Source organism: Antedon bifida, chromosome 1 (assembly GCF_963402885.1).
Source record: "Antedon bifida chromosome 1, ecAntBifi1.1, whole genome shotgun sequence".
NCBI classification, from domain to species: domain Eukaryota; kingdom Metazoa; phylum Echinodermata; class Crinoidea; order Comatulida; family Antedonidae; genus Antedon; species Antedon bifida.
Window position 1 is genome coordinate 10,914,676 of NC_136226.1, and position 15,403 is coordinate 10,930,078.

At 33.5% G+C, this 15,403-nt stretch overlaps 2 protein-coding genes across 2 annotated transcripts; both read right to left on the bottom strand.

Moving 5' to 3' along the window:
- Window positions 1-1,033: 1,033 nt before the first annotated feature.
- Window positions 1,034-7,006, bottom strand: LOC144834694 (organic cation/carnitine transporter 2-like). Its single transcript, XM_078689591.1, has 6 exons — window positions 6,779-7,006; window positions 5,747-5,850; window positions 5,207-5,361; window positions 4,558-4,726; window positions 3,518-3,656; window positions 1,034-1,189 (listed from the first exon to the last, which is right to left on the bottom strand). The coding sequence occupies exons 1-6, from the start codon at window positions 7,004-7,006 to the stop codon at window positions 1,034-1,036; spliced, it is 951 nt and encodes a 316-aa protein (XP_078545717.1).
- A 3,421-nt stretch (window positions 7,007-10,427) lies between these two features.
- On the bottom strand, window positions 10,428-15,403 carry LOC144834705 (beta-alanine transporter-like). Its single transcript, XM_078689602.1, has 9 exons — window positions 15,176-15,403; window positions 14,140-14,243; window positions 13,649-13,767; window positions 12,947-13,115; window positions 12,440-12,578; window positions 12,197-12,285; window positions 11,803-12,011; window positions 11,233-11,342; window positions 10,428-10,583 (listed from the first exon to the last, which is right to left on the bottom strand). Exons 1-9 carry the CDS (start codon window positions 15,401-15,403, stop codon window positions 10,428-10,430), a joined length of 1,323 nt encoding a protein of 440 aa, XP_078545728.1.

Here is a 15,403-nt window from a genome sequence, read left to right on the forward strand (position 1 = left end):
CTCCTCTTGAGGATGAAGTCTTTCACATGATTGTTGTCCGTAGTTAAAAAAAGGCCTAATGCAAAACCTTTCGATAATTTAGAGCTCACTTGTAATCAAGCTATATAAATATTAAATGAAATTATAAATATATGAAAAAAAAACAATGCTGATACTTCTGATTTTCGTGATCGTTACACCACACACAGTGCCCAGCAGACGCTAACCCCACTGTTCATTCTGTAGAATAGATATCATGTTCGAAAAGGATGACACAATTTAGTTTGTCGTTAAAGTTAGACTGAAAGATGAACAAACTTTCGTTTCGGAAAAGACTTCGAGATGTAAATTTGAAGTATTTATTATTATTATATTTTTCTGGCGAGTCGAAGATTTAAAGAAAGTCTAAAAATGTGAAATTGTAAGTAATTCATTGTATAGATTCTACTTTATTTCTCCGTTTATGTTATTTAAATTATTTTTTTAAATACTATTTCTAAAATTAAAAATAAAATTAAAATGTCATTAGTAACATTATTATATTAAAACAAAAATTATATTATATAACATAATTGTAAACCTGGTAGGGTTATTTCTTAATTAGCTACAACATGTTATTACAACGTGTTAATGTTTTTTATTTGACATATTCCCTTCTATACATAACATGTTTAGACCACATTGCTTAGTTTCACGGCGATTTAAATATCTAGATACAACCCAAACCCAAACGAATTTAACTAAACCTGGCATGAGAACCAAAACAAACCGATTTAATCACTATTCCAATAACAAATTTCTAATTTAGTTTATTCTTAAGTATTGGCTGCTTGCATCTGAAGACTTTCAAAATCTTTATTCCCTCTTATGTTGTTTTTCCTGAAACAAGAAAACGGCGTGTCATCGGTAATAGACTAAAAGATGCGGAGAAATATGTTTAAACGTAAAAGTAAAGAACCTAGCGTCGCTAGTGGGAACCACGCTTAAGTACTGTTCTTACCTCGTAATCATTTCAGCTTCTTCTATAGTCTGCGGAAGTGGCACATTTAGAGTTTCAGGCAGAAGTAGTGCCACCAGTCCAGAAGTCACTGACGTCAAACTGAACGCCACCAGTGGCAGAGGTGCCCATACTTTTTCGAGAAAAAGAATCTGAGGGGCAAGCATCCCAGCCACTCGTGAAAAGAGGGAGCATATTCCTAAACCGGTGGTCCTGTAAACACGTATACAATTACGTTTCAGTCAATATGTGACATGTATTGACACAAGTTACAATGGCAGCAAAAGAAGCGGGTGCTTGTTATTTTGTATTTTACAGACCATTTACACAGACCAGACAACATTCAGGAACATATTAATATTATTTTACGAACTTATCATATAGTATTACTGTAAAGTAAATGTATTTAACTTGCCTAATGTTCGTTGGAAAAAGTTCAACAGTATATATATAAACAATTCCAAATGCAGATGTAATAAAAAACTTGCCAATCATTGCTAAAGATGTTCTGAAAGCCACCAGTGTTACCGCTGAAAATGTACAAACATAATTATTATTACTCTAAAATGGCCTCATAAAAGCAACACGTTGCTCATTAATAATTGAAAATTCGAATCGACCCGATTGAAAAATACATTGTTAAAAATAATTAGTTTAGTAATAATTGTAGCATATCAAAACAGAAGGTCGAATTCTGATTTGTCAGTATATAGTACCGTATGCTCGATTATAATCCAACACACTAATTTATTTGGAATTCATTGTTGATTCAATTCAGTATAATTGAACCCCACCACAAACTTTCGTACCCAGGCAATCATGGACTAGTACAAAGTACACAGTACCATAAGACGCAACCACCAACCACCATATTTGGGAAGGTTGTGACTGTCCATTTGAGGTTCACACGACATGAGATTTTCAAATGTACAGCTTCCATTAAAGATGTATTGTCCTCCAAAAACATGAAAAATAATAAATAATAAAATCAGACTTTAAATAGTTCATTTTGCAGTTTTAATAAAGTTATTCACTTCTGTAAAAAAAAAATCAAAATAAAAAATTATTTCACTTATAAAGAGACAAAAAAAACGTTTAATTTTAACCAAAAACCATTACCTGACAGACAATTTAAGAATTTTTTGCTTTAAATCACATTTTTTCAGGTAAATATGTTTTGCTCAAAGTGAATAACTATTACACTAAAATGGCATATTCAACAAAAAATGTGAAAACAATTTTTTTTTTTAGGGGGACAATATATCTTTAAGCACAACGTTCTACAAACAATGGCAAACTGAGTTTCCAAACAAAAGTTTGAATTTTTTTTTTACATCGAGCGCGCTCTGGTGTTACGTGACAGACTTGAAAAGTTTCAATAGAGAATGCGCATCGATGTGGACCGAATCTAGACTTACGAATCCATATATTGATGAAACAAGCAACACCACCAGCAACAAGGGTACCTGCTAGTGAACATCGTCTGCCCAGCTTCTGAATAAAGAACCAAGTGAACAGGTAGGCCAACAACTCGGTAACACCACCCAAGAAAGTTCCAATGTATACGTCGACGTTTAGACCCTCAACACCATACGTCAAACCATAGTAGGCAAGGTTAACGGCAAACCTATTTTAAACATTCGTTTAAGCAAAATTTAGTTTTAGTTGGAATTTATCAAAAACATATCTTTGATATGGCTGTAATGACATGGCATTATACTTTTTACCTTTTTTACTTTTTCGGTCACAGAGTTTTAGAGCGGAATAAATGAAAATAGTTTTATTACACAAATAAACAAGAAATGTGTCGTACCAACTGTATGTGATGTAAACAGTTTTCCTTCTCATCTGTGGATATCGAAGTATAATCAACGGACTAGTCTTGGTACTTTCACTTGAATCCTATAATAAATATTCATGCGTTTTACGTCACATTTTGTTTTATTAACTTTCTTTTATTCAATTAAAGATGTATTGTCCCCCAAAACATGAAAAATAAAATCAGACTTAGAATAGATTATTTTGTAGTTTTAATTACGTTAGAAACGTTTTCGTAAAAAAAAAACCGGAGAAAATTAATGTTTTCACTCATAAAATGACAAAATAAATGGCTAAATTCAACCAAAAACCCATTGGCTGGCAGCCAATTTGATTAATGTTTGCTTTAAATTACAGTTTTTTAGGTAAATACATTTTTTTGATCACATTTTTTGGTTTAAGTGGATAACTCTTAGGTATTAATGTCACCTAATAGTTATCCACTTACACCAAAAATGGCATATTCAACAACAAAATGTTAAGAATTATTTTTCAGGGGGAGGGGGGAGGGGCAATACATCTTTAAAAACCTATAAAATCAACCAAAACGAGGAACCAGTCAGACATATCAATTTTGCATGGTTGTGAGATCAGGCGTCGACCCTTTCCCTAAAACTGTTATGAATAAATACAAAATATTTTCTCTTTTTCTATTGACAATAATGTCACTTAACTATTACTATACGATGACATTTTGTCAGCGAAATAAATATTTCAACTTACACATCCAACTTCTAAATTGTCCAATATGTCATCCGGTAAATCTCCAACTTTATTTCTTTTTGCAATTTTTTGAATAACAAGTTTTGCTTCTTCAGTTCTCCCTTTGGCAAGAAGCCAGCGAGGTGACTCTGGAATAAAACTGTAAAAAATGATCAAATTAAGTTAGAAATGAATTACTAGATTACCAGCCACCGAATTACATAAAATATTATAATACCAACTTTGCTTGACCATAATTATTTTTTAAATATTGATAGAAAATTGTTACCATATGCGAATTAATTCACAGAGCTAATATTCACATAATGCTCCCGAAACAAAGTCTTAAGTTTTTCGGAGTGGAGTTCTTTTTTTGATTGTCATAAGAAAACAAGGCCATATACATGGCTGCAGTCGCGTGCTCAAATTTGAGTTAGTGTTTACCGACCGACCAACCATCCGACCGACATAGTGAGCTGTAGAGCAGAGTAAAATACTATAGTGGATGCTGAAATTTGCTTTAAAGGAGAAGGTGTTAGATGAAAAAGGAACTCTTATAGATTATCGGAAGAGGTGGCAATAGGAGAAACCCAAGGGCTGGAAAGAGAAAGCCCTACATGGAGATTCCTATCGATATTATAAATTTTATTTAATTGTGATTCATGCTTGTGAAGATATGATTACAAACGTGATTTCGTTAAATCGTGCGTAGATCGCGTAATTTTTTATTGCGCACCGTGAACAAATAACCACACCGATTCCTGGCCATAAGGAATATACTGTAAAAAATTGACTTAGCTAGATGAAACTGATATCAAGGCAAGGCCATATACAAGTTAGTGTTTACCGACCGACCGACCAACCGACCGACTTAGTGAGCTGTAGAGTCGAGTTGCACGCGACTAAAAAATTGACACTTTACACGATTTGAACACTATGATCCACTTTTACAATAGCTAATTATATTTCCTGTGTACATTCATTTAAGGAACATGTAATATAGCAATTCACAAATTACTCTTTATATGCTTTCCGTTTTTAATTTATAAAAGTACACTTACAAGTAAAGCAACAGCAGAGGGGAAAGGGAAATGCTGAAAGTCATGAGAAGCTTGTCCCATGATCTAATGAAATAAGCAATCGGAGCTAACATCATTATGCCAAAGCACCAATAGATAGTCACAATGGTAGACATCATGGCTCGTCTTGATGGAGCAACTAATTCCGTAACTGAAAATAATAACAGAGAAAAAGCAATATTTAAATTCAAATTGTCTGTATGGTATTAAATTATCGGGACAGTCTACGAAATATATTGGAAATGTTCATTGTATGCCCGTGACGAACAGTTATCTCATCAAAATATTATTATTCAGCTTTAAAGGTCGGGACATTTACCGGGTGTTGTTTTTATCAGGCATGGTACTGTACCGTTTTTCGTCCCTTGTCCCTGCATGCACACAATGCATTAACTATGACGTGAATCGAACGCTCCTTAATTATGTCGTCTCAATATTTCGGAAATTTTAGGTGAATGTTGGTAGACGGTGCAGTATTACCTATCTTCAGATCTGAATATACCATTTTTGTATATATATATACCACAATTGTAATTGTTAAGGTGGTCATAGTTTTTGTAATATGTAAAAGTGTTGTTTTTTTTCGCAACGGGTTAAATTATGAATTTTAATGATAAAATATTATTCCTACCGTATGTGAAGACTGAAACATATATCCCAATATCAGATATTCCGGTCAGGAAGCGGAAACCCACATACATCACATATGATTTCGACAGACTGCATAACATCGTGAATGATAAAGCCAATGCAAAGCCTAAAAACACTCCTTTTCTTCTTCCTAGACTAACAATTGAAATGTATAAAATGTGAGTAGTGTAACGAAATGAATGAATATGAAAGATTACGGTACTAAGTTTGAACTACAATCAAACATGGATTAAGGAATAGATCTATAGAATATATTCCTTAATCCATGACTCAAAAGCGCATATAATTAGGAAACTCGATGAAAATCGCAAAAACCAGTATTACAAGGGTTGCAACATCCACCAGGAGTAACAGGTATCAAGAATCGTGATAAACATTCTTCTTGTATAGTTACGGCCTAAGATTATTCAAATAATAAAAAGTGGTCTAGAATTGTTATCCTGGTCCAGATTGCTTCCAAAATTAAATGGCATGATACTATTATGAAGGTACCGAATTCTTTCATTTATTTAAAACTTACAAATCACAAAGAAGTCCGAATAGAATAGAACCAACAAAGAAGCCTGCTATGTACAACGATGACGCCAACGACATCAAATAACTGTCTTCACACACCAGGTCAAACTACCAAAATTTAATGCATATTATATAAATATTTATTGTTGACACTAATAAGGCATTGTTAGGATGTATTGGAACAATTCCTGAAATATAGGTAACAATGATTTTAGAATGATTGAAAATGTTCATCTGGTTTGAAGATACGATATTTAAAAAAACTATTTTGACAAACCAAAATTAGTTACTGACCTGACTGACAGTTTCAGTGCTCTTTTCACGAACTGTCAGTCAGGTCAGTAACTAATTTTGGTTTGTCAAAATAGATTTTAAAAATAATGGTTTTAGATATTGTATATTATAACATAATGTGTGCTGAAAAGGCCGGTAAGTATAGAGGCCTACTGTTGTGCTCGTTCATATACCAAGGAAGAGTTAATTACACTCTTCCCTGCTCATACAATGATATAATTTTGAAAGATTGAAACCTAGCCTAACCTATAACTAAATCAGTTTTAATAGATGTTTATCTAAGGTTTTTTTACAAAGTATTCACCACGAGCTAAACTTTATTGTTCATATACACAATGACAGTTTTGAATATGAGGTACTCCAACGCAACCGTTTCTAAAATCTAAAACTAATCTCTATTTCTACACAATAGAGCATGCATTATGGGAGACACAGTGACTTCAACCAGTCTTTATGCCAATAGTTAATATTGTAATAACTTATCAGTTTGTATATTTAATACATACGCCATATGGGCTAGTATGTTATTTCTATAGTTTGTTTTTGGACCAGCATAAAAATAATACAATAACATACAAGCCAACTTAGTGTGTGCAAAAAAACAATGTTGACATTCATTTATATCTACAATTCAACATTATATCTATTTAATGTATTTATGGTGTTTTTTATCTATAAAACATAATCCTCTTTTCTTGAGTTTTGTCCTACCTCTTGACGAACACAAAATAAACAATCTTACCTCAGACACAATAGTGGAATCATACCGTGATCGATCGTAAGCCCATCCATGTTCACAATCAATCAGTTCAGTCGTATCATTTGCATACATTTTACATTGTGCTTCATTGATTAATAGTGTCCCCTCATCATCTGGTGGAAGACTCATGCTATCGTTTGTATTCCAGCAATCACCGAGATAAAGTTCGCTACAATTAGCTTCATATGGAGGCTTGCAATGGTGATCCATAGTCCCACTGATAAACACGGTTGATATATTAGTAAACGAATTCAAAAATATAAGACAGCATATTGACAATGTCACCAGTTTGTGATAGAGACCATATTCACCAATGTATTTAAAGACGTTATCAAACTTCATAGTGTTATTAGATTGGTACTTATTCAACAACCAATCCTGACGCTACTGATCCCTGGATAGGATTGGTTCTGTTGTGTGTAGGCTACAGTTGTTACAAATGTTAGTTATTAACACTAGAGGGTGAGCTCGCTTCGCTCGCTCCCCCTCTAGGAAGTGTAGACGATGGTTCTCGGAATGATAATGTTCTTCTTTTACGTTTTCTGTCGGTTACCATTATTGAAATGCTTGACATTCGTAAAACTAAACTATTCTGTTTCACAGTGTCTTAGATGATTAATAACATTTTAAGTATAGTCTTTATTATTTGGTAGGGCCCTTATAGGGCGGAGGTGGGGAGGCGGAGTTCATTTGAGGGAGGGGCTTATTCGAAAAAAAAAGGAAATTTTTTAGTTTTAATAATATGGTAACATTTATAATCAAATGACATTTTTAATCTGCCGTGACAGAGTGGGCCATTTCGGCCCAAGAAAGAAGACATTACGGCTTGCAACATGGGCAGACATTTCGGTCCTAACAGGACACAGATAGCCTACAGTTATTCCTGCCAGCTTACTTAATAAAACTCAGCTATCGGGATTTCACTCGATTAATGTCTTATCATCAAATCTCCCTATGTAATTTTATAATACTATTCCCCACAATATATTCCGATTCTTTATGGCGTATATTTAATTTGATCTTTATTAATTTGCAGTATAATTTTTATTTTTTAACTACTGTACCTTTCACACGCGCGGTCCGTTCCTAAAATAAACAAAAAACTAAAATGGCTATGACTAATGGCCAACTTAAGCTCCAGTCCTACTATAGTATCTGTTTTTTTCTTCCGTTTTCCAAAGGGACACTGTATTGATTGATGGAAAGTGCCTGTTCCAGTCACCTTTAGGGTCAAATCTATTATTTTAACTGCTCCCTTGTGTATAAAAGAGAGAAAATAGTTGAAACCAAGTTGCTGCAAGGTGAACTTATCATAAACCCGGAAATAACTTGACCGCCAAGAATTGAAATTGAGTAGAAAATCTACTGTTGAAATCATAAATGTTGTTAAAAAACTCTTTATAATATCTTGCTAAGATAGAAATATGGAAAAATAGCGTCGAACTGCACATTAATGTTATCAAATCTACGTTTCGCGGTACATCTGAGATAGATAAGGTAGGTATCCAAGGCGGAGATTTGTACCGAAGTTTTTGCATTGTGCTCGCCTATGTCAGAATTAACCATAATTTATATATAGATAACACAAGACTATATAGAATACCATTAAATGCATCACCGCGCAATTCCTCGTTCAAGTTTAACTGTTAAATATTGTACTATTTTTTTAAAAACAAATGCTCCTGCGAGTCCCATGGGCTCAACACCGCACATTAGTATTGTATGCACTATGGTGAATGGATGTGCCTAAACGTAGCTCTCCCGTCTCCATTCAGATTACTACACTCAAGCCGTCCACCTGCCCATTAATTATTACAATTACACTGCTGATGGCTGGTGGTAGTAAGAAAAAACCGACTCCTAAAGATTCGAAAAAAAAAGAAAACGTAGCTGAATCCGGCGGATCTGGAAAAAGCTGAAACCATTTAGGCCTACTGACAAAACAGAAATTAAAGAATTGATCGACTTAGAGCTTACGAAATGCTTAGCACCTGACTCTACATTTATGAAGAACATTGCTGCAGCTGTATCAAATTCCGTGCAAGAACATCTAATTGGTAAGCTCACTGATGGAGTGGAGTTGTGGCTTGGGGAGTGGAGTTGTGGCTTGGTGGTTATGATGCTTGGCTACCAATCCAAGGGTCCTGGGTTCAAGTCCTGTCATATGTCAGGATTTTTTTTCATGACAATTTGCAACTCCACTCCCAAAGACTTGTAATAATAAGTCTGTGTTTATGTAGAGCATCTTGTGTATATGTTTGTCTTGTGAATGGGATTTCCACCTTTGAGAAGGATAGTGAATGAATTATATTGTGGTTATCCTTGGCAATTTGCCTAAAATGAAAATTTTAAAAAAAGAGATTAGAGATTCTTTACACTTTGATATTAACAAGACTAACGATAAGATAGCAAGCCTTGAAGAAAAAATCATGATTTTAGAAAACAATATTGATGAAGCTGAACAATATTCCAGGGAAGACAGTGTTGGAGGCTTATATTCCAGGGAAGAGAAGATGTGTTTGAATCTATGGAGCAAGCAAGTAGGATGACAGAAGACAGGAGATGGTTTCAGAGTAGTGTTAGAGAAGCTTTCTTTTTTTGCGTGTGAAAATCTCCTCTTGAGGATGAAGTCTTTCACATGATTGTTGTCCGTAGTTAAAAAAAGGCCTAATGCAAAACCTTTCGATAATTTAGAACTCACTTGTAATCAAGCTATATAAATATTAAATGAAATTATAAATATATGAAAAAAAAAACAATTTTCGTGATCGTTACACCACACACAGTGCCCAGCAGACGCTAACCCCACTGTTCATTCTGTAGAATAGATATCATGTTCGAAAAGGATGACACAATTTAGTTTGTCGTTAAAGTTAGACTGAAAGATGAACAAACTTTCGTTTCGGAAAAGACTTCGAGATGTAAATTTGAAGTATTTATTATTATTATATTTTTCTGGCGAGTCGAAGATTTAAAGAAAGTCTAAAAATGTGAAATTGTAAGTAATTCATTGTATAGATTCTACTTTATTTCTCCGTTTATGTTATTTAAATTATTTTTTTAAATACTATTTCTAAAATTAAAAATAAAATTAAAATGTCATTAGTAACATTATTATATTAAAACAAAAATTATATTATATAACATAAATGTAAACCTGGTAGGGTTATTTCTTAATTAGCTACAACATGTTATTACAACGTGTTAATGTTTTTTATTTGACATATTCCCTTCTATACATAACATGTTTAGACCACATTGCTTAGTTTCACGGCGATTTAAATATCTAGATACAACCCAAACCCAAACGAATTTAACTAAACCTGGCATGAGAACCAAAACAAACCGATTTAATCACTATTCCAATAACAAATTTCTAATTTAGTTTATTCTTAAGTATTGGCTGCTTGCATCTGAAGACTTTCAAAATCTTTATTCCCTCTTATGTTGTTTTTCCTGAAACAAGAAAACGGCGTGTCATCGGTAATAGACTAAAAGATGCGGAGAAATATGTTTAAACGTAAAAGTAAAGAACCTAGCGTCGCTAGTGGGAACCACGCTTAAGTACTGTTCTTACCTCGTAATCATTTCAGCTTCTTCTATAGTCTGCGGAAGTGGCACATTTAGAGTTTCAGGCAGAAGTAGTGCCACCAGTCCAGAAGTCACTGACGTCAAACTGAACGCCACCAGTGGCAGAGGTGCCCATACTTTTTCGAGAAAAAGAATCTGAGGGGCAAGCATGCCAGCCACTCGTGAAAAGAGGGAGCATATTCCTAAACCGGTGGTCCTGTAAACACGTATACAATTACGTTGCAGTCAATATGTGACATGTATTGACACAAGTTACAATGGCAGCAAAAGAAGCGGGTACTTGTTATTTTGTATTTTACAGATCATTTACACAGACCAGACAACATTCAGGAACATATTAATATTATTTTACGAACTTATCATATAGTATTACTGTAAAGTAAATGTATTTAACTTGCCTAATGTTCGTTGGAAAAAGTTCAACAGTATATATATAAACAATTCCAAATGCAGATGTAATAAAAAACTTGCCAATCATTGCTAAAGATGTTCTGAAAGCCACCAGTGTTACCGCTGAAAATGTACAAACATAATTATTATTACTCTAAAATGGCCTCATAAAAGCAACATGTTGCTCATTAATAATTGAAAATTCTAATCGATCCGATTGAAAAATACATTGTTAAAAATAATTAGTTTAGTAATAATTGTAGCATATCAAAACAGAAGGTCGAATTCTGATTGTCAGTATATAGTACCGTATGCTCGATTATAATCCAACACACTAATTTAAGCTAAATTGGGACACTATTTGGAATTCATTGTTGATTCAATTCAGTATAATTGAACCCCACCCCAAACTTTCGTACCCAGGCAATCATGGACTAGTACAAAGTACACAGTACCATAAGACGCAACCACCAACCACCATATTTGGGAAGGTTGTGACTGTCCATTTGAGGTTCACACGACATGAGATTTTCAAATGTACAGCTTCCATTAAAGATGTATTGTCCTCCAAAAACATGAAAAATAATAAATAATAAAATCAGACTTTAAATAGTTCATTTTGCAGTTTTAATAAAGTTATTCACTTCTGTAAAAAAAAAATCAAAATAAAAAATTATTTCACTTATAAAGAGACAAAAAAAACGTTTAATTTTAACCAAAAACCATTACCTGACAGACAATTTAAGAATTTTTTGCTTTAAATCACATTTTTTCAGGTAAATCTGTTTTGCTCAAAGTTAATAACTATTACAATAAAATGGCATATTCAACAAAAAATGTGAAACAATTTTTTTTTTAGGGGGACAATATATCTTTAAGCACAACGTTCTACAAACAATGGCAAACTGAGTTTCCAAACAAAAGTTTGAATTTTTTTTTACATCGAGCGCGCTCTGGTGTTACTTGACAGACTTGAAAAGTTTCAATAGAGCATGCGCATCGATGTGGACCGAATCTAGACTTACGAATCCATATATTGATGAAACAAGCAACACCACCAGCAACAAGGGTACCTGCTAGTGAACATCGTCTGCCCAGCTTCTGAATAAAGAACCAAGTGAACAGGTAGGCCAACAACTCGGTAACACCGCCCAAGAAAGTTCCAATGTACACGTCGACGTTTAGACCCTCAACACCATACGTCAAACCATAGTAGGCAAGGTTAACGGCAAACCTATTTTAAACATTAGTTTAAGCAAAATTTAGTTTTAGTTGGAATCTATCAAAAACATATATCTGATGTGGCTGTAATGACATGACATTACACTTTTACTTTTTTAACTTTTTCGGTCACAGAGTTTTAGAGCGGAATACATGAAAATAGTTTTAATACACAAATAAACAAGAAATGTGTCGTACCAACTGTATGTGATGTAAACAGTTTTTCTTCTCATCTGTGGATATCGAAGTATAATCAACGGACTAGTCTTGGTACTTTCACTTGAATCCTATAATAAAAATCCATGCGTTTTACGTAACATTTTGTTTTATGTTACGCTCATAATCTTTGGTTCTTGTTCATTCCGTGTTTACGGTATGAACGCGTCTTAGACTCTGCTAATAAGATGACATTTTGTCAGCGAAATAAATATGTCAACTTACACATCCAACTTCTAAATTGTCCAATATGTCATCCGGTAAATCTCCAACTTTATTTCTTTTTGCAATTTTTTGAATAACAAGTTTTGCTTCTTCAGTTCTCCCTTTGGCAAGAAGCCACCGAGGTGACTCTGGAATAAAACTGTAAAAATGATCAAATTAGGTTAGAAATGAATTACTATATTACCTATCAGCCATACAAATATTATAATACCAACTTTGTTTGACCATTTTTTAATATTTATACGAAATTGTTACCATAAGTGAATTAATTCACAGAGCTAATAATCACATGTTGCTCCCTAAACAAAGTCTTAAGTTTTTCGGATTTGAGTTGTTTTTTGTTTTTTTCATAAGAAAAAAACCATTTTACACGATTTTAACATTATGACCCTATTGTACTATAGAAAAGGCTACAGCTTCAACAGCTAATTATATTTTCTGTTTACATTCATTTTAAGCTTTCCGTTTTTAATTTATAAAATACAATTATAATATATTGGTTCTTACAAGTAAAGCAACAGCAGAGGGGAAAGGGAAATGCTGAAAGTCATGAGAAGCTTGTCCCATGATCTAATGAAATAAGCAATCGGAGCTAACATCATTATGCCAAAGCACCAATAGATAGTCACAATGGTAGACATCATGGCTCGTCTAGATGGAGCAACTAATTCCGTAACTGAAAATAATAACAGAGAAAAAAACAATATTTAAATATAAATTGTCTGTATGGTATTAAATTATCGGGACAGTCTACGAAATATATTGGAAATGTTCATTGTATGCCCGTGACGAAAATTATATTATGTTTGAAACTTTAACATTTAACATTAAAATATGATTATATTATTTACCAATTTAGCTTGAAAGGTCGCGACATTTACAGCGTGTTGTTTTACCAGGCATGATACTGAAGCAGGGAGACAACCCTAGGCCCCATGCATATTGCCCTTGCATGCACACAATGCATTAACATGATGTCAATCGAAAGCTCCTTCATTATGTCGTTCTATTTTTTTTTTCTGTCTCAAGTCTCAATTTTGCGTGAATGTTTAGTACACTGTGCAGTATTATACCTATCATCAGCTCTGAATATACCATTTTAATTGTATTTTTTAAGTTGGTCAATGGTTTAAAATATGAATTTTAATGATCTTTAATAAAATATTATCCTACCGTATGTGAAGACTGAAAAATATAACCCAATATTACATATTCCGGTCAGGAAGCGGAAACTCGCATACATCACATATGATTTCGACAGACTGCATAACATCGAGAATGATAAAGCCAATGCAAAGCCTAAAAACACTCCTTTTCTTCTTCCTAGACTAACAATTAAAATTTATAAAATGTGAGTAGTGTAACAAAATGCAGCAGTCGAAGAGTACGGTACTTATAAGTTTGAACTACACTCAAACATGGATTAAGGAATAGACTCAAAATCGCATATAATTAGAAGACTCGCTGAAAATCGCGAAAACCATTATTTAAACAAGAGCAATCAGAGAGTTGCAACATCCACCAGGAGTAACAAGTATCAAGAATCGTGATAAACATTATTCTTGTATAGTTACGGCCTAATATTAGTAAAATAATAAAAAGTGGTCCAGAATTGTTATCCTGGTCCGGATTGTCTCCAAAATTTAATGGCATGATACTATTATGAAGGTACCGAATTCTTTCATTTATTTAAAACTTACAAATCACAAAGAAATCCGAATAGAATAGAACCAACAAAGAAGCCTGCTAGGTACAAGGATGACGCCAAGGAAACCAAATAACTGTCTTCACACACCAGGTCAAACTACCAAAATGTAATGCATGTTATATAAATATTTATTGTTAAATTAAATACTTATAAGGCATTGTTGTGATGTATTGCAACAACTCCTGAAATATAGGTAACAATGATTTTAGAAAGATTGAAAATGTTCATCTGGTTTGAAGATACGATATTTTAAAAATCTATTTTGACAAACCAAAATTAGTTACTGACCTGACTGACAGTTTCAGTGCTCCTTTCGAATTGTCAGTCAGGTCAGTAACTAATTTTGGTTTGTCTAAATAGATTTTTAAAATAATGATTTTAGATGTTGTATATTATAACATAATGTGTGCTGAAAAGGCCGGTAAGTATATAGGCCTACTGTTGTGCTCGCTCATATAGCAAGGAAGAGTTAATTACACTCTTCCCTGCTCATACAATGATACAATGATATAATTGATTGTAACCTATCCTAGCCTCTAACTAAATCAGTTTTAATAGATGTTCATTTAAGGTTTTTTTACAAAGTATTCACCACGAGCTAAACTTTATTGTTCATATACACAATGACAGTTTTGAATACAAGGTACTCCAACGCAACCGTTTCTAAAATCTAAAACTAATCTCTATTTCTACACAATAGAGCATGCATTATGGGAGACACAGTGACTTCAACCAGTCTTTATGCCAATGGTTTATATTGTAATAACTTATCAGTTTGTATATTTAATACATACGCCATATGGGCTAGTATGTTATTTCTATAGTTTGTTTTTCGACCAGCATAATGATAATACAATAACATACAAGCCAACTTAGTGTGCAAAAAAACAATGTTGACATTCATTTATATCTACAATTCAACATTATATCTATTTAATGTATTTATGGTGTTATTTATCTATAAACCATAATCCTCTTTTCTTGAGTTTTGTCCTACCTCTTGACGAACACAAAATAAACAATCTTACCTCAGACACAATAGTGGAATCATACCGTGATCGATCGTAAGCCCATCCATGTTCACAATCAATCAGTTCAGTCGTATCATTTGCATACATTTTACATTGTGCTTCATTGATTAATAGTGTCCCCTCATCATCTGGTGGAAGACTCATACTATCGTTTGTATTCCAGCAGTCACCGAGATAAAGCTCGCTACAATTAGCTTCATATGGAGGCTTGCAATGGTGATCCAT

Coding starts and splice junctions, on each gene's coding strand:
- LOC144834694 (XM_078689591.1), bottom strand. CDS start 7,006: ATGGATCACCATTGCAAGCCTCCATATGAAGCTAATTGTAGCGAACTT. Junction 5,851..6,778: donor ATTCCACTATTGTGTCTGAG/GTAAGATTGTTT, acceptor AAATTTTGGTAG/TTTGACCTGGTGTGTGAAGA. Junction 4,727..5,206: donor TGTTTCAGTCTTCACATACG/GTAGGAATAATA, acceptor TATTATTTTCAG/TTACGGAATTAGTTGCTCCA.
- LOC144834705 (XM_078689602.1), bottom strand. CDS start 15,403: ATGGATCACCATTGCAAGCCTCCATATGAAGCTAATTGTAGCGAGCTT. Junction 13,768..14,139: donor TTCGGATTTCTTTGTGATTT/GTAAGTTTTAAA, acceptor TTTAATTGTTAG/TCTAGGAAGAAGAAAAGGAG. Junction 13,116..13,648: donor CCGCTTCCTGACCGGAATAT/GTAATATTGGGT, acceptor TATTATTTTCAG/TTACGGAATTAGTTGCTCCA.